The sequence below is a fragment of the Meles meles genome, chromosome 8 (assembly GCF_922984935.1).
Source record: "Meles meles chromosome 8, mMelMel3.1 paternal haplotype, whole genome shotgun sequence".
NCBI classification, from domain to species: domain Eukaryota; kingdom Metazoa; phylum Chordata; class Mammalia; order Carnivora; family Mustelidae; genus Meles; species Meles meles.
The window spans coordinates 10,953,619-10,977,697 of NC_060073.1; the positions used below are offsets into that span (position 1 = coordinate 10,953,619).

The window sequence follows — 24,079 nt, forward strand, 5'->3', positions numbered from 1 at the left end:
GTTTCAGTGGTAGAACTCTATTAAAAGAGTGAGTGATTGAACATTGCAGCGAAAATCATGGTCTTCCATCAGTTTCACATGGAGTCCTTAGCAATGAGCCTTTGTGACTGCTCTCCTCACTCCTAGAACCACAGGATCACAGTCATTGAGTCATAGAGTCTTAGAATTCTAGAGCGTATCCAGGGCCAAGATCCAGGTGAAGGATAGTCCAGTTTTCCAGAAGACCAACTTCCTTGTCAGTTTGATTACAAGTGGAATCTACAAAAATAAATAGATGATATATAGGAAAACAAATCCCAGTACCCATGTTCAAGAGTGCTATGTTTTAATATCTACTAAGCAGTTTTATCCTTTTTAACAATTCTGTAGTCCCAAAACTGAGGCACGGAAAGACTACATTGCCCAAGGTAACATACTAAGGGATTGGGAAAGGAACCAAATTCCACCTGTCTCATCTCTCAAATTTGTGTTTCTTCCACCCTGTTTCAAAAGGAGTTTTCCACTTGTAGTTGATGAGTTGTCTCATTTGCTGTTTGATCCTATTCCTTCATAGTGTAAAAATCCGTATTTAGGACTAGATATAATGGTCACTTTATGAGAGCATATTTTAGCTTTCAGAAAGGCAAGTAGAGCTAATCCTGCTCAAAGCCTTCCTGATTTCAAACTATACAAGTACGGTAAAAAGAACAAAAAGTGCCTTTTGGAATTGTGCTTCCCACATTTAATCCTTTATAATCCTGTATTTGTTATGATTTTAACTATTCAACCACAAAGGTAAATGATTTCACAAATCCAAAAAAATTAAATGCACAGATGTTCTCTTGAGTAATTCCTTGTTTGTGGCAACCATGCCTTGCAGAGTTTCTCAGCCTCAGCCCTGCTGGCATTCGGGGTCTGCTAATTCTTTGCTGTAAGGAGTTGTTCTGTGCATTGTAAGATATTTGGCAAGATGCTACTACTGTATCCCCAGTTGTGACAGCCAAAATTGTCGCAGACATTGCCAAATGTCCCTTGGGAGTGGGGGTGGGGCAAAATCATTTCAGGTTGAGAACCACTTCTGGAGAGAATGGAGAGAAATAATTGCAGACTGTTATCTCTCTCTCTCTCTCTCCTTTTTTTTTTTTTTTTTTCCTGATAGAATGTTTTAATTTAGGTACCCAAAGCACAAGGCAGCCTTTCAAACAAAACCAAGTGTGGGACCAGTCTGTATTTAAATTGTAAGCAGAACTGATAGATCATCAGAATCATGTGAAGTTATGAAAAGCACGCTGGGTCCAAAAGGGGAAGTGCCCCCAGGATGGCTCTGACTCAGACTACAGCCATGTACTGCCAAAAAAAAAGCCAACCGTTGTGATTATGTGGCATTGAAGGAATCAAAGGATTTTAAGCATTTTTATAGCCTGACATGTTAATTTACTATACACACGTAGATATTTTATTGCCTTTTACTTATATTTTGGGAAACCGGATGGGAGTTTGTGTTGACTGAAAGCATATGGTTTTTCCCTTAGAATGCTGGGAAAGAGCTGTCTTCGCGCAGCATACCTGGTTTTTAGGAAGGAATAAGTGATATGCAGCAGGAGACACTTCAAATTTCATTGCCTTGTTTTTTTCAAAAATGCATCTCATTTTATTATTTCAGCTAAGTTATAGTTGTCAGCTTCAGCTCTCTGCCCCTGCTTCTGACTTTCAAGCTTCTTAAAGATGGGTTGTCTCACATCAGCCCATAGACTCAGACCAGAAGGAACTAGGCTATTCCATGGAAAGAGAAATGACAGGATCTCTGTGGGACAGCTGCAAGCTGGGAGATATACTTTGGGTGGAAATGGCATTCCCTCTAGCTTTCCACCAGCAGAAGGCCACTCAGCATGTGACAGGTAACACTTAGCATGTGCTGATGCTGCTTTAAATAAAACGAGATATTTACTCCCTCACTAAATTCCTCCTTCTGTTTATACTATCACATCCATTTTATTTTAAATTTTTATTTATTTATTTGATGGAGAGAGAGATTAGAGGCAGGCAGAGAGAGAGGAGGAAGCAGACTCCGCGCCGAGAAGAGAGCCCAGTGTGGGACTCGATCCCAGGACCCTGGGATCATGACCTGAGCCGAAGGCAGAGGCTTAACCCACTGAGCCACCCACGCGCCCCTATCACATCCACTTTAAAGAAGAGGAAACTGAGGTCCGATGTTATTGCTGGTAAGGGTTGAAGCCAAAATCTGAGCTTGGCCTCCCCCCGTCTCATTTTTCTATGCAACAATCTAGTGTCTATTAGTTTTTTTTTTCTTAATTGCTATTATCTACCACAAATTTTTAGGAGCTCAGAACAACACACATTCATCATCTTACGATTTTCACGGATTGGGAGTTGAGGCATAGCCTAGTTGGGTGCCTCTGTTCAGGGTCTCACAGGGATGGCTACAGTCAGTGTCAGACAGCACGTATTTTCATCTAGAAGCTCAAGTGGGGAAAAACCCACTTGCAAGGGCAGTCAGATAATTGACAGAATCTATTTCCTTGTGCTTGTATGACTCAGAGCCCTGGGGTTTGCCAGCTGAATGCCCTGTTCCTCTTTTTCTCAACATGACTGCTTATATCAGGCCAACAGAGAGAATCCTTCACCCCCATTGGTTAAGATGGAGGAAGGATGGAGAGTTTGTAATAAGGATTTGGGTATGTGTGGCTCAGCCACAAATTTTGGGTTCCTTTTGGGGAACCTGCAATTTTTTTCTAAAATATGGAGAGAACACAGAATTCCATTATGTATGTTCAGTATCTGCAGTGTCTGCTTGGAATTGGTTGAAACTATTCACTCTTTTTCTTTCCATGAGCCGATTCGACCTTCATGCTAGTGGTTTTTGCCTAATTGGATTCCCAAAGTGAATAGGGTAGTGAGGCAAAAGATGGAATCAAACATGACTCCCAAATTTCTGACTTTAGAAATTGAGTAGATGGCCATATCATCTGGCCATCCGGCTGGGGGAGTGGAGGGAAGTTGCAAATGAAATATACATTGCCTTTACTGTACCTACTATCAGTTTGGAATATTATTCCAGATAATACTGGATACATTCCAGATAGCATTATTTGAAATATTATTCCAGGTAATTCTAAATATAATTCTTCAAATATTCTGAAGAGCTTTCCTATTAACAGAGAAACAAAAAATAAGAAATAGGTCTTGGATTAAATATTTTATTGCATTGCTTGGCTTATGGAATGAGGAGGAATCTCCAAGGCCCTCCACCCCCTGTGTAAAATACTAAAACACACACACACGCACAAACACACACACACAGGTTTGAAAACACAAACAGGAGCTGAAAACCTCAGCAGAGAGTACTAAGGGAGTGTCCTAGCTTACAGACTGGTGGAGGTAGACATAAAATTAACAAACAAAGAAAATACATAGTATGATAGATGGTCATAAGTGCTTTGGGGAAAAAAATAAGGAAGTGAATGAGAGAGAGGCCCATAATTTTGTGTGGGTCAGTGGGGGGTAATTTTACTGCAATTAAGAGATTTGAAGAAAGACCTGAAAGAAGTAAGAAAGGAAGCAATGGAAGTAATTGCAGGAAAAGTACTCCAGGTAGAGGGCCTGCCAGTGTAAAATTTCTAAAGAAAGAATGTGTTAAGGGACAGCAAAAGGCCCATGTTCCTGGAATAGAGGGAGCCAGGGGGGATAGTCAGAAGGTCAAAGCAGATATGACAGTTCAGATCCTGTAAAGACATTTAGGGACTCTGGCTTTTATTTGGAACAGCATAGAATGGGTTTGAGCAGAGGAATGACATGGTCTGATTTTAGATGGAGGAAAAAAAAATCTGCTATTTGCTATATGGAGAAAAAACCAAGTGGTGTGGGTACCCAGCTAGTTGCCCATTGCAGTAAAGCCTGTGGGAGATGATGAGCCAGAGGACTCATGAGATGGTGAGAAGTAATCAGAATCAATACTTTTTGAAGTTTTAATGATAGACTGGATATAGTGTATGAAAAAAATGGAAGAGCCAAAGACAACTCCTTGGTTTTTGGAAGATGATGTTTCAAAGGAAATTGACCATGGAGAAGTGAGGGGGCTTAATAACTAGACAGGCCAAAGGGTCAAAAGTAACTTTTTCAAAAACACTTTTATTCAATTATAACATAGAAGCAAGAGAACACAAGTCACCTATGTATGACACCAGCATCCAGATCAAGGAAAAGAACATTTCTGCAAGCCCATAGACCCTCTGGGTTCCCTTCCTGTCACTATCTACCCCCCAAGGGTAACCACGATCCTGCTTCTAACACCACCTGCTAATTCAGCTTGTGTTTAAACTTTATGCATATACAGTATGTATTCTTTTATAAATGGCCCTTCCCCCCTGAACACTGTGTTTGTGGGATTTATCTATATGGCTGCATGTAATTATAGCCTGCCCTTTCACATTACTGTTTAATACTCCATTGTATGAATATACTACAATTTTTATTTCTCTCTTTCATGGTTTATAGTCATTTGGATAGTTTCCTTTTGGAGGCAGTTATGCATATTGACTCTATGACCATTTTTGTACATGTCATTTGGAAAACGTGTGTATGCATTTCTGCTGCATCCTTGTCTTGGGATAGGACCCAAGGCCTAGATCCAGGGGACAATATTGGGACCCTCTTTATTGGGTAGGTCATGTTGTTTATTGTTTATTCCAATACAGTAATAAAGTATATATTCATTCTATATGGCTAATTTCTTATTTGGTCTAGAACTTAAATTGGGAAGAGCATTATGATAAATTATAATCTTTGAAGCCACATATTTAAGAATAATAAAATGAGACAGAATATTGAGCCACATTTAGTTGGCAGAAATGCACTTCAATTGGCAGAAATGGAGCCATATCTTTTTAAAGTACTTCTAATTTAAAAGTTCTTGCAGTCCCTAATATCCAGTGTTTAAGCAACATAGTGTGAAAATAATACAGGCTCAGAGCCTGCAAAGCCACGTGACTCGGCTGCTTCACACTAGCACAAGAGTGCACATTTTCTCTTCTTATTCATGGGTAGGTGAATCACTTTCTGTTCAGCTTACCCACCTGGGCTTTTGAGAGATTATTTTCAAGAGCAATGAAATCGCTCCCACTGAGCAAGTGCAACACAAAAGCTGTTTTTTGAAAGTTTCTTTCAGCGTCTGTAGTAGCTGAAATTTCAGGAAATTCTGATCACGCTTTGCCAGGAGTGCTGGATTTCTCCTTTTTCTTCTGAAGTGTTACTTTCATACATGACCTTGAAGAGCTTTTTGACATGTTGAATATGACCTTGGCAAGGAAAATGTGCTCTAGAAAAGAGAAAGTGTATTATTTTATTATTATTATTTTAAAATTATTATTATTATTTTAACTAACATAAAATGTATTATTTGCTTCAGGAGTACAGGTCTGTGAATAATAATAATATTGTCATTATTATTTTAATTAACATATAATGTATTGTTTCAAGGGTACAGGTCTGTGAATCATCAGTCTAATAGTAGTAGTTACTAAAACCAGATTTTGGAGGCTTTCTTTGATCCATATTTAGAATGCATTTCCCCCCACATGTTGTACAGTAGTAGCCTTTCCAACTTTACCAAAATATATGATTGCATCAATATTAGTTTCAAACAAATTCCATTCTTCAATCTGCTAATCATATTACCATTTAAGACCATAATTGAATCATTATTCTGTCCCTTTAAATAATTTCCTTTTTAAAAAAAAAAAATTATGGCTTTGGGCACCTGGGTGGCTCAGTGTGTTAAGCCTCTGCCTTTGGCTCAGGTCATGATCCCAGGGTCCTGGGATGAAGTTCTGCATCGGGCTCTTTGATCAACAGGGAGCCTGCTTTCTCCTCTCTCTCTCTGCCTGCCTCTCTGCCTACTTGTGATCTCTGTCTGTCAAATAAATAAATAAAATCTTTTTAAAAATTATGGCTTTTAGAGGAAAAGCGAAGATTTTTAAATTGTAATGTCACGCCCTAAGAGGGGATAAGGAAGAACACAGAAAAGCATAAACAGAACAGAGATGCCCTAGTAAGATCTTATCACATAGCAAGAGAATGGAGCCATGAAGACTCTACCAAGGCAAGTGGCTGTGTCTGTGACAAGAAGGAGGAAATGCCAGATTTCATTCTCAGCTAGTTTGTCTGGATCACTCATTCTCCATGTGATTTTATCCAACCCTCAGTTCTTTCATAAGGACTGGGGGCCCGTGATTTCTGTTTTTTTTTTTCTTCACATTTTATTTATTCATTTGAGAGAGAAAAAGAGAGCGCAAGTTGGGGGTAAGTGCACCGGAGAAAGAGAGGGAGAAACAGACTCCCTGCTGAGCAGGGAGCCTGATGCGGGGCTCAATTCCAGGACCCCGAGATCATGATCTGAGCCAAAAGTGGACACTTAACTGACTGAGCCGCCCAGCCATGCCGGGGCAGATGATTTCTAAAGCCATTTCAACATCATATTAAGTGGTTCTCTAACTGACTTGCTGGCCAGAAGTCACCCACTAATAATCTCAGATACCAGTGTCATCATGAAGGGGAACCCATTCTTAGAACTCTCTCCTCACTGTGAAAGTCGTCTTTTACACAAACCTCAGGACCAACAACCGACTCCTCTTTCTGACACTTTCTCAACCTGGATCATCACAGCTCGAATGTTGGGACCAAGCAAGCTTCATGTGACATACCAGAGTACTCACCCCACGGTTGTTGGAGTACACCTCTTTCCACCAAAGGACGGAAGCATATGTAGCCAGTAAGAGCTCCAGCACAGTGAAGACCAACATCACCACCAGCACCCCCTGTGAATCAAGCCAGGGATGGTTGGTGCCTGGGGCTTGAAAGCTCTAGCAGTGGACAGAAAGGGGAGCAGCAGTAAGAGTAACCCTTCCTTTATCTCTAGTTTTTTTATGTTTATCTTTGTTATGATGTTTCTAGTGTGGATTTGTTTTTATTTATCTAGGAACAGTCTCCGTTCATACCTTCCACCTGAAATCTCATTTTTTTTTTTAATTCTGAAATTTTGCTGGTAATTTATCTTTGTATATTTCTGCTCTCCTTGGCCATCCTCCTGGAGCTCATGTTAGATATGACCGTTTTTGCTTCGCTGTGTCCTTCTGTTAGCCTGTCACTCGTATTTTTCAGATTTCTATTGCAATGCGGTGTGCTTAAATTAAATTAAATTAAATTAAATCAGACCTAAATTTCAATCTCACTATTTCTTTGGGTATATTGAGTTACAGTTTAACTGATACACTAAATTTTTAATTTCAAAGATTATAATTTGCCCCTTCTAATCATACGGTTCAGTTCTTTTTCAAATCTACTTGTTCCTTTTTTATACCATCATGTTCTTTTATTTTGATTTTTGTTCCTTTTTTATGCCTTTAATCATTTAAAACACATTTTCATTATAATCTTCCAAATTAGTATATAACCTCCAATTCTTGAGCTAACTTGAGCTAACTTTCATATTTGTTCCATTTCCTGCTGTTCCCCATTTTTCCTACGTTTTCAAAACATTTTCACTCTTAGGTGATGTTAGCATATGGGTGGGTAGGGGGAATTTTTTAATATATGGAGACCCAGTGGTTGGGTTTATGGATGAATCCCTAGTGGGAATTTTAGGTTTGATTCTGATAGAACCTCAGGAGTTCCACAGACCCAGGAAGTTTTTAAGTTAATCCTTGTATTCGAGGTTCCTTTATATTATATGTAATTTTGGATTTGGATACCGTCCATTCCTGCCCCTGGCTTGGTGAGATGACTTCACCCTAGCATCCTTTTTTTTTTTTTAAAGATTTTATTTATTTATTTGACAGGCAGCGATCACAAGTAGGCAGAGAAGCAGGCAGAGAGAGAGGAGGAAGCAGGCTCCCTGCAGAACAGAGAGCCCGATGCGGGGCTCGATCCCAGGACCCTGAGATCATGACCTGAGCCGAAGGCAGCGGCTTAATCCACTGAGCCACCCAGGCGCCCCCACCCTAGCATCCTTTATGGCAGACTTTCTTAATGCTTCCTGGGATGCTGGGCAGGGTTTTCCTTGTCCTATTTTCAAAAATACAGTAAATATTCAGTCTCTGCTTTTTTTTTTTTTCAGTTAGATGAGAGAATAATTTTAATTAGTAGTGTGCGTACTTTCCAAATATCACATTAACAGAAGTCCTACAGTATTTTTGGTAGTCCAGTATGAAAAGTAATAACCTCATGTCTTCGTCTTTTGGTCTCAGCTTTGCTTTTTTTTTTTTTTTTTCCTTTTTTTTCATTTTATTTATTTTTTCAGTGTAACAGTATTCATTCTTTTTGCACAACACCCAGTGCTCCATGCAAAACGTGCCCTCCCCATTACCCACCACCTGTTCCCCCAACCTCCCACCCCTGACCCTTCAAAACCCTCAGGTTGTTTCTCAGAGTCCATAGTCTCTTATGGTTCGCCTCCCCTCCCCAATGTCCATAGCCCGCTCCCCCTCTCCCAATCCCACCTCCCCCCAGCAACCCCCAGTTTGTTTTGTGAGATTAAGAGTCATTTATGGTTTGTCTCCCTCCCAATCCCATCTTGTTTCATTTACTCTTCTCCTATCCCCCTACCCCCCCATCAGTCTCTGCTTTTAACGTCTTTGCAGGACACTCAGTGTGGTCCTGAAGAACTTCAGATTTGTCATGGGCATTAAAATGCCATTACCCCAGCTTGTAACCCCTGTGTTCCCATCCAGAATTCTCTGGTTTTTTGGTCCCAGCTCTTGTTTGATTACCTGGCTGCAGCATCCTTCTTAGCTCCTGGACCATAAGATGCCTTTCTTCCTTGATTTTTTCCCCTTCTTTCCATGCTCCCTTCCTTCCTTCTTCCAACCTCAGGTTTATATTTTAAATGTTTTGATGTGTCACTTTGCTTAGGTTATCTTTGTGTTAATAAAGAAAGAATGGGTGTTTGGGGTCAGTCCTGTTGCAACTTCTCTGATTTTGCAGGAAGCTCTCTGGTCGTCTGAGAGCAGGAGACAGTTTGATGTATTGAGAGTAGTTTTCATCGAGTTAAACCCTCAGTGTCCTGGCAGGGAGGATGTCTCCTTCACCCTCCCAGCTTTGCCTGATGTCTGCCTTACACCAGGGTAATGCTGTCTCCCAGGCTTCCTTGCACTGATTTCTAACCTGTTGCATTTCTGTGCCCTTTCACTTCCTCAAGCTATAAGCCCTTCTACTTCCTCAGAGGGGTTGCTTTTGACAGCCTCTGGGTCACATGGGCAGAAACTTGCACACATTTTCTGGGATCCGTGAGACAGATCCAAGGGAAGAAGAGATACTACCTTTGTCTCCCTGGTTCCTTGGTAGAGGAGTCACAAAAGAAGAAATTTTTCTCCTTAAAAGGCCAGAGCTTGTGGTTTTAAAACTATGAACCTGTGGATAAAGGATTGACTAAGCCAGGATTTTTTACCAAACAGGTGATGACCATCCAGCTTGGGGGGAATTTCGGCAAGAAAACGCTGCCCAGAGATGTTGGCATCTTTGCTAGGAGTGGAATCCATTGGTGGGCCATCTCCCATCCCCTTCTCCCTCTGCTAGCCTTCCTGGGCCAAAGTATAGTAATTATGTGCTTGGGCTTAAGTCCAAGTTCTATAGCTAACTTACTGTGGCTACATTAATCGCAAATCAAAAGAAATTCAAATAAAGAGGGATATTTCTGCCTGTGTTGAGGGGGAAAGAAGCCTGCTCAACAAAGGAGGCACCCTGAGAGCTAAACCTATTGAGAAAGGAATATTTTTTTTAATGTAAGAGGGACTGCTGACCACCTCTTCTTTATCCATTTGTCTATGGATTGGCTCTTAGGCTGCTTCCATATCTTGGCTATGGTCAGTAATGCAGCAGTAAACACAAGGGTGCATGTATCTTTTCAAACCAGCGTTTTTGTTTTCTTTGGGTCAATGCCCAGTAGTGGAAATACTGGATCGTATGGTATTATTATTTTTAATTTTTTAAGGAAACTTCATACTGTTTTCCCAAGTGGCTACATCATTTCACATTCTCATCAGTGATGCATGTTGTTCCCTTTTCTCCACATCCTCACCAACACCTGTTTCTTGTCTTTCTGATACCAGCCATTCTGACACACATGGAGTGATACCTCACTGCAGTTTTGAATTGCATTTCCCTGATGATTAGTGATGTTGAACGCCTTTTCGTGTGTCTGTCTGCCATCTGGTGTGTCTTCTTTGGGAAAATAGCTATTTATGTCTTCTGCCCATTTAAAAAAAATATTTTATTTGTTTATTTGACAGAGTTAAGTAGGCAGAGAGGCAGGCAGAGAGAGAGGGGGAAACAGGCTCTCCACTGAGCAGAGCGCCCGATGCGGGGCTCGATCCCAGGACCCTGAGATCATGACCTGAGCCAAAGGCAGAGGCTTTAACCCACTGAGACACCCAGATGCCCCTCTTCTGCCCATTTTTAAAGTTGGATTATTTGTTTTTCCAGTGTTGAGTTGTGTAAGTTTTTATATATTTTAGATATTATCCCCTTATAGGAGATGTCATTTGCAAATATCTTCTCCCATTTAGTAGGTTGCCTTTTCTTTTTGTTGATGTTTTCCCTTGCTGTCTAGAAGCTTTTTTGTTTTGGGTGGAGTCTCAGTAGTTTATTTCTGCTTATTTTTCTTGCCAGACGAGACATATCTTGAACCCACAGCCTTTCTTGATTTCCTATTTTGACTGATGATGTCTGATGATAGGACTTTCTCAACCACATTTTTTTCCCCTATCTGCTTCCAGGAGTTCAGACCAACAAGATACAGACTGCTGCAAAAGCAGAAATCATGCAAAAGAGAGAAGCTGAGATTTCACATGACAGGATATTGAGTCTGAAGCTACTTACTGTTAGACTGATGTTGTCCGGGAGACAGCCCTTGAATTCATATATCGAATAATAGTGCATCGAATAAGGCAGTGTGGATAGATACTCCCTTTCTGAGTCACACCGTCGAGAGGCAGTCTCTAGGGCTGCCAGGCCGTCAGCAAGGAGGAAGAGGCCAGCTCCAGCAGTGAGAGAACTCACTGCACTTGAGGTCAGGCTGCTCACAGCCTGAAAAAGATAAATCTGTGTTGGGATCTCACTGCAGAAGCAGCGTGTGATGCTGTTATCCTTCCATCCATTACCCTACAGTGATGCTTCCTTGAGTCTGTTTCCTCTCTAATCTGTGTACTCCTGGGGGCTCGGACTGTGTTTTATTCACCTCTGTATCCCTCTTCACTATCTAGTTTATCACCCGATATAATTAACACATGTTTGTTGAGTGCAGTGCATGAATGCATGAATGATTCCTTCTTCAGTGTAGGGATTCTGGCTCCTTGGCTCTCTGCAGATGGAGGTGCCCCTGCTCAAACCACTACCAGTCTATTCCTTGGCTTCCTCAACAGCTTTAGAATCATTCTGTTGGTTTAAGATGTTCTAGAATATGGCCTTTTGTGGCCTCTGTGCCTTTTCTTCCCATAAAAGAGAAAACTGGAGAACTGGAATACTTACTATAGGTAGGTCAGGCCTGAGAACCATATGGACCACACCCTCTCCTGGGTCATGTTCTACATTTTAGAGTAAAGGTTTCTCACAGAATGCAAAGATACTGATGTGCTAGATTCTGTGCTAGGTTCCCAGTATATGTTCTTTTCTACTTAAACATCATTATAGGATACTGTGGGGTGGGAGGATGGTTGCTCTTCCGTCTTCTCCCTGGACCTGGTAACTATGTGTCTTCAAGTGCTGAGTTACCAAAGGAAGAGCAGACAGAGTGGGTAGTGCCTTTGCCCAGATCTGCCACATGGGTAATGGAAACCACATGTTGGCTTTTATCTTATGTATGAAGTCCACATCATGCTCAAGTATAGTTTTCCCGAAAGCCACCTGTGAGATCCACATGTTCATCTTCCACATTTTATAAATGAGAATACTGAAACCCAGAGAAGGGAGGAAATTTTTTGAGCACACAGATGGGTCAGTGACAGCGCTGGGACAAGAGTGTAGGTTTCCTGGTTCCAAGTCCAGAACTCTGACTCCATCCAATGGGGTAAACATTTCAAAATTCTGTCCAGTGATTCCAGGGTTTAGATTCTAGCTTCAAGCACCAGGAACACATACCAGCTTCATACACCATCTTAGGTTCCCTCATCCATGGCTAACTACACCTTGGATCTTCCTGAATCAGAATGTGGCTTTTCCCTGAGTCATCTTTGTGAGTGTGTGGAAAGGGAAAGGGAAAGGTTGCAATGAGAGGATCAATTCTCCACCCACACATTCCTGACTTTGGTCAGGAAAGTAGCTACAGTCTGCTGATTTCTTCTTTCTGAGGGGGTGGAGGAGCTAACGGCAGGATCTAAGCCCACACTCCTGTGCCTCTGACCTTGCCATTTAGGGAAATTGATTCATTATGAGACAGGTTTTTCCAGAAAAAGGAGCTCTAGGTTCCAGCTGGGATGGTCCTCTACCCTATTTAGGGCCAAGATAACAAACTATAAAGACTCCATGGTGTATTTATAAATATCTACTAGTTAAGCAACTGAGGTAAATCTCCAAGCTTGGAATATGATCCAAGAGGACATTGTGTAGGGGAAGAACACTGGACTAGAAGATACAGAATTTGATGTTAACACCCGGTTCTGCCAGGCGACTAGCATTGAGAATTTGGGTTCTCTCCCTTGCTCAGAGCCTTGTTTTCCTAACCTCTGAATGGAAACTAAACTAGAGTAATTAACTGTCAAGCTCCCTTTATTCCAATGAGCTGAGATTTGATAGTTCTCATACTTACAAAGGGCTTAGTTGCTTTTTCCCCAGAAATAATTGAGAGGGATCCAGTAATGGCAAACTGCTCAGGAAAGAGAGAAATAATCAGTTCAGTTGTCTTGTGGAAATGTGGAAATCCACTCTCAATGCTTATGTTGACTTTCAAGAAATCCAGAGGATCTGGATTTATGTTAGCAAAAATCGCTGTGAACTGAGGTGGCCTGGAGAGGAGGTGTACATGGAGGGAAGAGAGTAGTGCTGAATTACAAGGTGGGAAGAGTGGAGGTTGAGAAAGACCAATGACTTGAAGGGATAGGACGGTGAGAGCAGCCAAAAGAAGCACTTAGGAAAGGGTCTCTGATGGCACAATGTACAGAAACACAGGGCTTCAAGTATTGGTGTAGGGGACCTGTGTTAGACTAGGAGCTGAGGAAGGTGGGGAGTTACAGGGACAGATGTGGAGAGTCATCCTGAAGCCCCAAAAGTCAGTATTTGAGACCAGTGGTGTTACAGATCCAGCTGGTGGAGGAAGAATGTTTGGAGTAGCTGAAACATTGGTTAAGCTTGTGGCTTTTAGGGGTTGGGTAGTCACAGACAAAGAGGGTCCAGCATGACCTATTTCTACCTTTCATAAGGGAATGTGGGAACCACAACTACTGATCAGACAGAGATATAGGACAAATTATGCTCTGGGGGCAGGAGCACGGCTTCCTTGTCTCACTGCATAGTTTGTTTTCACACAGAGGCTATATCCATACAGTGGTGGTGCCTTTGTAGAGTTCCTTTGCCCAGAACATGTGCTTTTTTCTCCTTTTGTACAAGATACTACATGGGAAATAAGTGGCTCTTTGTGGGAGGTGTGACTAGGCCCTGGCTCTCTTCAAAGAAAAAGATTAACTAGGACCTTCTCCATGAGTGATTAGATGGAAGGTAGCAAAAAAGTTTTCCAAATTCTCAGGATTACTTCTGTAGAGATAACAAGAGTCTTTGCTTCCTGTGAATTTTACCATTGCCAGTTTAATTCTCTGCAAGCTGTGTAATCTACCAGCGGTGCTCATTCTATTTTAAAAATGATCATTTCACTCCCTACCTGGCAGAAGGATTATTCTTAAACTGGAGGAAATCCAATGGCCTTATCAAAAGCCCAAAGAAGAATGTGAAAAATCTTCCATTATTCCAGAGGTAGGCTGTGAGGCCAGGTAAGAAATGCTGGACTGATATGTCCACTGTATGACCCTCTTGTGTCCTGCCCCAATGAGCCACTCCCTGGGATGCTGACACAGAAGGAGGGATTAAACCCCTCTGCTGCTCTTTCTGAATTGGAGAAACGTGACATGGGACAATGACAGAGAGAAAGTTGGAGGCCCTGGCTGCCTTCTCCTCTATCCTTACCTCTTGGGAGTCATGGAGTGACTTAGTACCTACTTAGCATTTAGAAAGCATGTTGTCTCTTGGAGACCCCACTCTACTCACACATGGAGCTCCTACAAATGGATACCCAGACATCAAAATGGTGGAAACTATTGGCTGGAAGTGGGAAGAGTAGGGAGCAGAAACCAAAATGGCCCCCAAACTTGAAATCAACAGGCAACACAGGATCTGGATAACCTACAAGAGACAAGAAGGAAAATTTTAAGAACACATGAACAGGTGAAAGTGACTCCTTGAATGTAAATTGTGTTTATAAAGAGTATAAAATCTGCTATGATTTGTCATATTAAAAAGGAAAAAAGGGGCACCTGGGTGGCTCAGTCAATTAAGCCTGCTTAAAATTCTCTCTCTCCCTTTCTTTCTGCTCCCCCTACTCTGCTCATGTGTGCTCAGTCTATCTCTTTCTCTAACAATTAATTAATTAATTAATTAATTAATTAATTTTATTCACTAAAAGGGGGAAAATGTGTTACAAGGAGTCAGCAAGCATTTTCTAAGAGAAAGAAATCCATGTATAACTAACCTCTTCTCTTCTGATAGGATTATTAAATTAGCAAGTCAAGAAGTGATCATATGTATACTTTAACTTTGTTTTGAAAAAGATAATTGACAATTGGTTATTCTTATTGTTCTAGGAAAAGCAAATGGAGAAAATTTTTCTGGACACTAGTTCAGCTAGATGGATGTAGAACGCAAACTTACTAAGGAAGAGTTCATAAAGGACTCAATTTTTTAATTTAAATTTATTTCAGTTGAAATAAGATAAGGCAGAAAGTCTCTAGTGCCATAATCCATTCTGTTCATCATTGGATTTTAATAATAATTACTATTTTCATGACATCAGTGATAATTATGACAATCTATATTTGTTGAACACTTTCTACACTCTGATTATTCTTCTCATCTTATTTATGTGTGAGAAAAATGAGGCACCAGGTTAAAAATAGTTTGTACAAAACCACACAAATGGCCAAGTGGGAGAGCTAGGTTTTAGCCCTATTACTTTGATCTATAACCCACACTGTAACCCACTATTTAATGCACATGCAACTGGAAGTTGGTATAAACATAGGAGAAATAACCTAAAGTCAAGAGAATTCAAAAATTTGTAAAATTAATATGTATTAAATATCTGTTTTGGGTCAGCACCAGGGAAATGAAGCAAATCACTGCCACTGGCCATGTATTTTGTGCTTTACAGATATGTTCCTTGGGAAGTATAGAACGAGTTAAGAGTAAAGTAACATGAAATAAGGTCCAAAAAGTAGTGGCGGCAGGGTGCAAACCACGTAGGACTTTGTAGGCTATTTGAGGAATGTTGCCTTTCATTCTGAGTAAAAAGGGAAGTGAAGTGGATAATTTTGAGTGAAGAGATTACATGATCCAGTTTATATTTTTAAAGGATCGTTCTACCTGCTGTGTTGAGAATAGATCATAAGGAAACAGAGCAGGTAGATCAATAAGGAGGACGTTGCATTAATTCACATGTGAGATGATGTTGACTTGACAGAAGATGTTGACCATGGAGATAGCAAGACGTAGTTGGATCCTAGATGTGTGATGAAGATTTGCCAAGAGTTTGTGGATTATGAAACGTAGGAATGAAGGTTGCCTCCAAGGGTTTTGGCTTGAGCATCTGAAATGATGGAACTGACATTGATCTGAGCTGGGAATGTTGTATGAGGGGTGGGTTTGGGGACAAAGATGATGATTTCAGTCTGGGACAGGTTAGGGGAGAGATATCTAGGAGATATCCCAGGGGTTGGGTATATGAATCTTAAGTGCAATTGCACTACTGGGTATTTACCCCAAAGATACAGATGTAGTGAAAAGAAGGGCCATCTGTACCCCAATGTTTATAACAGCAATGGCCATGGTCACCAAACTGTGGAAAGAACCAAGATGCCCTTCATCCGACGAATGGATAAGGAAGATGTGGTCCATATACACTATGGAGTATTATGCCTCCATCAGAAAGGATGAATACCCAACTTTTGTATCAACATGGACAGGACTGGAAGAGATGATGCTGAGTGAAATAAGTCAAGCAGAGAGAGCCAATTATCATATGGTTTCACTTATTTGTGGAGCATAACAAATAATATGGAGGACATGGGGAGATGGAGAGGAGAAGGGAGTTGAGGGAAACTGGAAGGGGAGATGAACCATGAGAGACCATGGACTCTGAAAAACAACCTGAGGGTTTTGAAGGGGCGGGGTGTGGGAAGTTGGGGGAGCCAGGTTGTGGGTATTAAGGAGGGCACGTATTGCATGGAGCACTGGGTGTGGTGCAAAAACAATGAATTCTGTTATGCTGAAAATAAATAAATAAATAAATAAATAAATAAATAAATAAATAAATACAAACCCCAAAAAACAAAAACTGTATTACCAGATGGGATCACTATTGTAGCAGATACAGAAACAAAATTGAATTAAGGACTGAAGTATCAAATACTGCAAATGTAGGATCTGAGAAATAAATGGGAATGGTAAAGGAGTATAAAAGGACAAGCCAAGAGGGCCCAATGTAGGGCTCAATCCCATTACCCTGAGATCATGACCTGAGCTAAAGGCGGAGGATTAACCCACTGAGCCACCCAGGTGCCCCAGGGACTGCTGTTTGATTGTGAAACTCAGAATCTCCTCTTGGGCTCTCTGCTCAGCAGGGAGCCTGCTTCCCTCAACCCTCTCTGAGTACCTCTCTGCCTACTTGTGATCTCTGTCAAAAAAATAAATAAAGTGTTTAAAAAGAAAACAGTAGTCCTTTAAAAAATGATAATAATTGCTAACATTTACTCAGCATCCACTTAGTCTGGCACTCTGGTAAGAGCTTTGTGGAGGGTCTTATCTAGTTTATACAACAACTCTCAGAGATAGGTGCTACTGTTACTTGAATTCTACACGTATGAAAATGAGTCTTAGATTTTCCTCTATGGTCAGGAACAAGATAGGGTTGTCCACTCTGACCACTATTATTTAACATAGCCCTGGAAGTCCCTGCCACAGCAATCAGACAACAAAAGGAAATAAAAGGCATCTAGATCAGCAACGAAGAGGTCTAACTTTCACTATTTGAAGATGACATGATACTCTACATAGAAAACCTGAAAGACTCCACCAAAAGATTGCTAGAACTAATACATGAATTCAGTGAAGTTGCAGGATACAAAATCAATGTACAGAAATTTGTTGCATTTCTGTATACCAATAATGAAACAGCATAAAAAGAAATCAAGGAATAGATCCCATTTATAACTGCACCAAAACCCATAAGATACCTAGGAATAAACCTAACCAAAGAGGCAAAAGATTTGTACTCTGAAAACTATAAAACTCTGATGAGAGATGACCCAAAGAAATGGAAACATATCCTATGTTCATGTTGAAAGAACAAATATTGTTAAAATGCCTATATTACCCAAACCAGTTGACACATTGAGTGCAATCCCTGTGAAAATACCAACAACATTTTTCACAGAGCTAGAACAAATAATCCTAAAATTTATATGGAACTACAAAAGACCCCAAATAGCCAAAGCAATCTTGAAAAATAAAATCAAAGCTGGAGACATCACAATTCTGGACTTTCAAGTTTTATTACAAAGCTGTAATGATCAAGACAGTATGGTACTGGGCACAAAAATAGACACATGGGCCAATAGAAAAGAATAGAAAACCCAGAAATGAACCCACAGCTATATGGTCAACTAATCTTCAATAAAGCAGGAAATAATATCCAATGGGAAAAAGTTCCTTCAACAAATAGTATTGGGAATAGTGGACAGCAACATGCAGAAGAATGAAACTGGACTGCTTTCCTACACCATACACAAAAATAAATTCAAAATAGATGAAAGACCTAAATGTGTGGCAGGAAACCATTAAAATCCTAGAGGAGAACATAGGCAGTAACCTCTTTGACATCAGCCACAACAACTTCTTATTAGATATGTAACCTGAGGCAAGGGAAGCAAAAGCAAAAGTAAACTATTGGTATTTCATCAAAATAAAAGGCTTCTGTACAGTGAAGGAAACCACCAATAAAACTAAAAGGAAGCCTATGGAATGGGAGAATATATTTGCAAATGACACATCAGATAAAGGGTTAGTATTCAACATATATAAAGAACTATAAACACAACACCCAATATACAAATAATCCAGTTCAAAAAAACAAAAAAAACAAAACCAAATAATCCAGTTAAACAACAACAAAGAATCCAGTTAAGAAGACACGGATAGATATTTTTCCAAAAAGACATACAGATGGCCAACAGACACATGAAAAGATGCTCACCATTTGTGAACAGAGAAATACCAATCAAAACTATCATGAGATATCACCTCACTGCAATCAGAATGCCTAAAATTAACAACAGGAAAGAACCAATGTTGGTGAGGGTGTGGAGAAAGAAGAATCCTCTCACATTGTTGGTGGGAATGCAAACTGGCACAGCCACTCTGGAAAACAGTATGGAGGTTCCTCAAGAAGTTGAAAACAGAGCTTCCCTACTACCCAGCAATTGCACCATTAAGTATACAGCTAAAGGATACAAAAGTACTAGTTCAAAGGGATACATGCAACTCAATGTTTATAGAAGCATTATCTGCAATAGCCAAATTATGGAAAGAGCCCAAATGTCCATCAACTGATGAATGGATATAGAAGGTGTCATATACACACACTTGCACATGTGTGCACACACACACGACACACAGACACACAGAAACAGACATGCTATGCAATGGAATATTACTCAGCCATCAAAAAATGAAATCTTGCCATTCACAACAACATGGATGGAGCTGGAGAGGATCATGCTAAGCAAGTAAGTCGGTAAGAGAAAGACAAATACCATATGATCTCACTCATATGGGGAATTTAAGAAACAAACAAACATAGGGGGAGAAAAGAGGAAAATCAAGAAACAAACTCTTGACTATAGGAACAAATTGATGGTTAGCAGAGGGGAGATGGGGAGGTTTAACAGGTGATGCGGATTAAGGAGGGCATTTGTGATGAGCATCCAGTTGTATGGAAGTGTTGAATCACTAAATTATACACCTGAACCTAATATTACACTGTATGTTAACTAACTGGAATTTAAATTTAAAAAAAAAAGAAAAAAATGAGGCTTAGAGAGGGTAAATTGTTTGCATAAGATTATATGTATAACAAATGATGGAGCAAGATTTGAACCCAGGCAATGTAATGCCTCGGCTCTTCTATGCTGCTACTCTCCAGGTTCATATTCATATTCGCTGGAGCATTTCTTTTCTTTTCTTTTTTTTTTTAATGAATTAACATGATATATTATTGGTTTCAGAGGTACAGGCCTGTGATTCATCAGTCTTATATAATACCCAATGCTCATTACACCACATGCCCTCCTTAATGCCCATCACCCAGTTACCCCATCCCTTCACCCTCCTCCCCTGCAGCGATCCTTAGTTTGTTTCCTATGATTAAGAGTCTTTCATGGTTTTTCTCCTTCTATGATTTTATCTTATTTTATTTTTCCTCTCTTCCCCTATGATCCTCTGTTTTATTTCTTAAATTCCACATATCAGTGAGATCACATGATAATTGCCTTTCTCTGATTGACTTATTTCACTTAGCACAATACCCTCCTGTTCAATCCATGGCAAGGTTTCCATTTTTGATGGCTGCATAATATTCCTGTGTGTGTGTGTGTGTGTGTGTGTGTGTGTGTGTGTACCACAACTTCTTTATCCATCCTTCTGTCAATGGATCTGGGCTCTTTCCATAGTTTGACTATTGTGAATATTGCTGCTATGAACATTGGGGTGTAGCTGCCTCTTCTTTTCACTACATCTGTATCTTTGGGGTAAATACCCAGTAGTGCAGTTGCTGAGTCATAGAGTAGCTCTATTTTTAACTTTTTGAGGAACCCCATACTGTTTTCCAGAATGGCTGTACCAGCTTGCATTCCCACCAACAGTGTAGGAGGGTTCCCCTTTCTTCACATCCTCGCCAACATCTTTTGCTTACTGACTGGTTAATTTTAGCCATTCTGACTGGTGCGAAGTCGTATCTCATTGTGGTTTTGATTTGCATTTCCCTGAACCCAAGTGGTGCTTAGTATTTTTTTATGTGTCTATTAGCTATTTGGATATCTTCTTTGCAGAAATGTCTGTTCATGCCTTCTGCCCATTTCTTTCTTTCTTTTTTTTCTGCCCATTTCTTGATTGGATTATTTGTTCCTTGGGTGTTGAGTTTGATAAGTTCTTTATAGATTTTGGATATTAGCCATAGGAGCATTTCTGACCTTGGACATTTGGTCCCATATTCCTGGTAAACTGGCTTCTGCTGAGTTCCTGTGGTTTACTAGCTCAAAGAGTTAAGTAGACCCCTTTCTCTTTCTAGTCTTAATCACCAATCTCTTGGGGTTCAGCCACTTTGTCGCAAATTGCAGGATTTCCTCCTTTGTAAGGCAGACCATGAGGACACTGTGCTAAGTGGAACAAGCTGGTCACAGAATGACAGATACTGAGTGACTGAGCTTACATGAGGTACCTAAAATAGACTCACAGAGGAAAGACTAGAATGGTGGTTGCCAGGCTCTGGGAAGGGAAGGAATGGGGAGTTGCTGTACAATGGGTATAAAATGTCTGTTGTGCAAGGTAAGTTCTAGACATCTGCTGCACAGCATTGGGCCTATAGGTAGACCTACTGTATTATACATTTAAAAATCTGTTAGAGAGTAGATATCATGTTAAGTGTTATCACCACAACAAAAACCTAGAAAAATTTAAAAAACCCCAATTTAGGATTTTAAAAACAAAAGTCTCTAGTTCTGGGTCCTTTCCTACAGGAGTTCTATAGGATTCCTTCCTGTATTTTTCAGTCCTCATACCCAAGGACTACAGGATATACTTAATTCTAGGCCTGAAGCTAGGACCTGGAGGCCTCCTTGGTACAATTACCATACTCTGGATACCATGTACACTTATTTTCTTTTATTATTTTTTAATTGTTCTGTTTGAAAGAGTATATAACATAGCATATACAATGAAAAAGGAAATACATTTTGAAGAAGAAAATGAAGTTACTTAAATCCCAACTTCTACACAATAGCAAGCATTGCATACATATCCTTTACATTCTTGCATTTTCTCCTTCTTCTTTCTTTTTGTGTGTTTACACACATTCAGTGTTCTGCATAAACAGAATCATTCTATCCATGCCGGTTAGAAATCTTTCTGCATTCAACATTATTCTGTGGACATCTCTGACACTAAAGAATGTAGGTGATAAAAACCCTAAATTTAAGAGCCAAGTGGTACATTCTGACACATGATACAATGTGGATAAACCTTGAGACAGTATGTGAAGTGAAATAGCCAGTCACAAAAGGACAAATATTGTATGATGGCACTTCTGGGAGGCAGCCAGAGTACTCAAGTTCATCAGGACAGAAAGTAGAACAATTGGATACCATGGCTGGGAGGAGAGGGAAATGTGGGTTAGTGCTTAATGGGCACGGAGTTTCGTTCTGGGAAGATGAAAAGTTCTGGAGTTCATTTGTGGAGATGGTTGCATTAGAATAAAGATATACTAAATACCACTGAATGATACACTTAAAAAATGGTTAAAATGCTAAATCTTGTGTTATATATATATTACCACAATAAAAAAGACAGTGTACCCAAATGAATGATGTTTCAAAATTCATTTAACCAGTGAAGGTTATTTAGATTGTTTTCATCTCTCTCCCTCCCTCCCTCCTTCTCTCTCTCTCTCCTTACCATTATGAACAATGCTATAGTGAACATCTTTGCACTTCTGTGGTGCCTCATCTATTCAACTATCTCTTTAGAGTAACAGTTAGAAGTGGATTTGTGGAGTTTAAGGCTATCATACATGTATTGCTACTTTTTAGGGGGAATTCTATAGAGCCAGCATTCTTTGTGGTTTCATAGGAGTCTCCAGACTGATGCCATCATCCCCTGTCTCCAAAGTCTAAGAGGGATGCTTGGTCCCTCCACATTCATCAAGTGGAGGTAAACTTGGGGTGGCCCACAACTTTACCAGACAGTTCTAAAACCCCCACTTTGGAGACAAATCATAGCTTAGAAGACAACTGCTCTGCATTCAGTAATTTTCTCTATGGCAGAAATAGAATGGAACCTTGGGGTCCTAATGCAGGATCCAGTCTAATTGTGTAGTATTTTCTGAGAGCATATTCTATGTAAAACCGAGTGACATGCCAAGAAATGCGGAGACTTGTAGAAAAGCATCACTTCAAGTCTTGAAGGAAACCAAGAGATTGTTTCACTCAATTCTTTTGTTTGGAAAGTAGGTAAACTAATCATCAGAGCAGGGAATTAACTCACCAGTCATGCAGGGACTCAGAAGAAAGAATAAGAATTTGATTCCTGGCTGGCGATTCCAAGGACAGTCATCTCCCCCCAAAATTCAGGATTCAAACCAAGGTGCCCACCTGTTCTTGTAGCCCAGTCCTGCAAGTGGTGGTTGGTGGGCCAGCTCTCTGCTGGGGAGCTCTCAGCCAGAACTTCCTACTCGCCGTTCCTTCCAGAATGATCTTGCTCCTCTGCTCTCCAGCCTCTGAGACTTCCTGCCCCCTTCTCAGAGCAGTAGCTATGATTACACAAGATATGAGCTTTGGTGTACTTACAGTCAATGCATGAAAAGTACCTCTGCTTTCTTTTTCTAGATTTCAAGGACTGGAAACTAACACAAAATACAAGTAATATGTAAGAATAAATAGCTTGTGAAGACTAGTGATTTGCATGATCCCAGTTAGAATTCATTTCCCCCATCCCTGTAGGTAAGTCATCTAGTTTATCTGAGCCCGAGTTTTTGGTCTACTGAATAGGGATGGATAATAGGGATTCCACTGTTGGCTGTTGGGAAGACTAAAGAGAAAAGATGCAAAGAGCTTACAAAAAGTAGGTACTCAGTAACTAGTGATAACAATGATATTCATTTTGGATTTGGGAGAATTTATTTATTTTCCCATTTCCCAGGATCTTGGCAAATTGAAAGCAACCTCTGAAGACTTGCTGCCCAACTGTCACTTCTTTGGGTGCTTTTTTTCTTCTCTACCTCTGGCTTCATATCTTCTGAATAACTTCGTGCTCAGGCAAGTCCAGGCACATCTTGGGAAGGATACAGTGGATGGGGGTCAGAAGCACAGCCATCTAGACTGCATATAAGCTCTCATGCTGGGTGGTAGGGGTATTGAGGGGACATTGTTGTCACCTTAACATTCCATTTACGACTGCTTGGAGAACAGCCTATGCTCAGAAGGACAGAGATTAAGATGGTTCTGGAAGTGTGACCTGCATACCAAGAGCTGGCAGCCTGATGTGCTCCATATTTCCTCAGTTTCCTGAAGGTGGCAAAGCTGTCCCCTGAGAGAGGTATTTAAGGGACTCATAAAATCTTGGAGAGAAATTTGGACTAGTCCTTTCATCTCCAAGGGAGGTAATACTACTGAGGGAGCCTACCACCGAAGACTCATCATGTCAGTGGAAGAAGTAGGACTAGAATCCAAGTCTCTTGGCTTCTGGGTCAGCTGTGCATCGGGGCAACAGTCTGTCACTTTGTCATCATCTCCATCCTCATGGCCAACATCGTCGTCATTGAGGAAAACCCTCATGGTCCAGACCTTCCTCTGTGACCTGCTTTGAACAAATTGTCAAAGAAAGACATAGGTCATTGGGCTTCTCTCACACCTCTTCTGAGTCTGAGAAGGAATTTGTGGGGGAAATCAGTTAAATAACCAGTTTTCTCATATATAAAATGATAATAAAGAGGTTTTCAGAATTTCTGTGAGGAGTTGGTCATGTATTAAGTCACTTTTATAAGTCTGTAATGTGCCCAGCATAA

The 24,079-nt window shown here is 40.4% G+C and overlaps 1 protein-coding gene across 1 annotated transcript; it reads right to left on the reverse strand.

The window, feature by feature from the left end:
* Positions 1–4,999: 4,999 nt before the first annotated feature.
* Positions 5,000–23,849, reverse strand: MS4A7 (membrane spanning 4-domains A7). The gene is made up of 7 exons (XM_046015767.1): positions 23,698–23,849; positions 22,668–22,809; positions 14,242–14,376; positions 12,794–12,850; positions 10,870–11,076; positions 6,711–6,812; positions 5,000–5,314 (listed from the first exon to the last, which is right to left on the reverse strand). The coding sequence occupies exons 1-7, from the start codon at positions 23,847–23,849 to the stop codon at positions 5,252–5,254; spliced, it is 858 nt and encodes a 285-aa protein (XP_045871723.1). The 3' UTR covers positions 5,000–5,251.
* Positions 23,850–24,079: the final 230 nt, after the last annotated feature.

What these genes read in the sequence shown, in the direction of transcription:
- MS4A7 (XM_046015767.1), bottom strand. Translation starts at nt 23,849, where the DNA reads ATGAGGGTTTTCCTCAATGACGACGATGTTGGCCATGAGGATGGAGAT. An exon ending in GGACTGGGCTACAAGAACAG is followed by an intron (nt 14,377 to 22,667) that starts GTGGGCACCTTG and finishes TGTCTCTTGTAG; the next exon opens with GTTATCCAGATCCTGTGTTG. An exon ending in TGTACTCCAACAACCGTGGG is followed by an intron (nt 5,315 to 6,710) that starts GTGAGTACTCTG and finishes TCTCTTTTCTAG; the next exon opens with AGCACATTTTCCTTGCCAAG.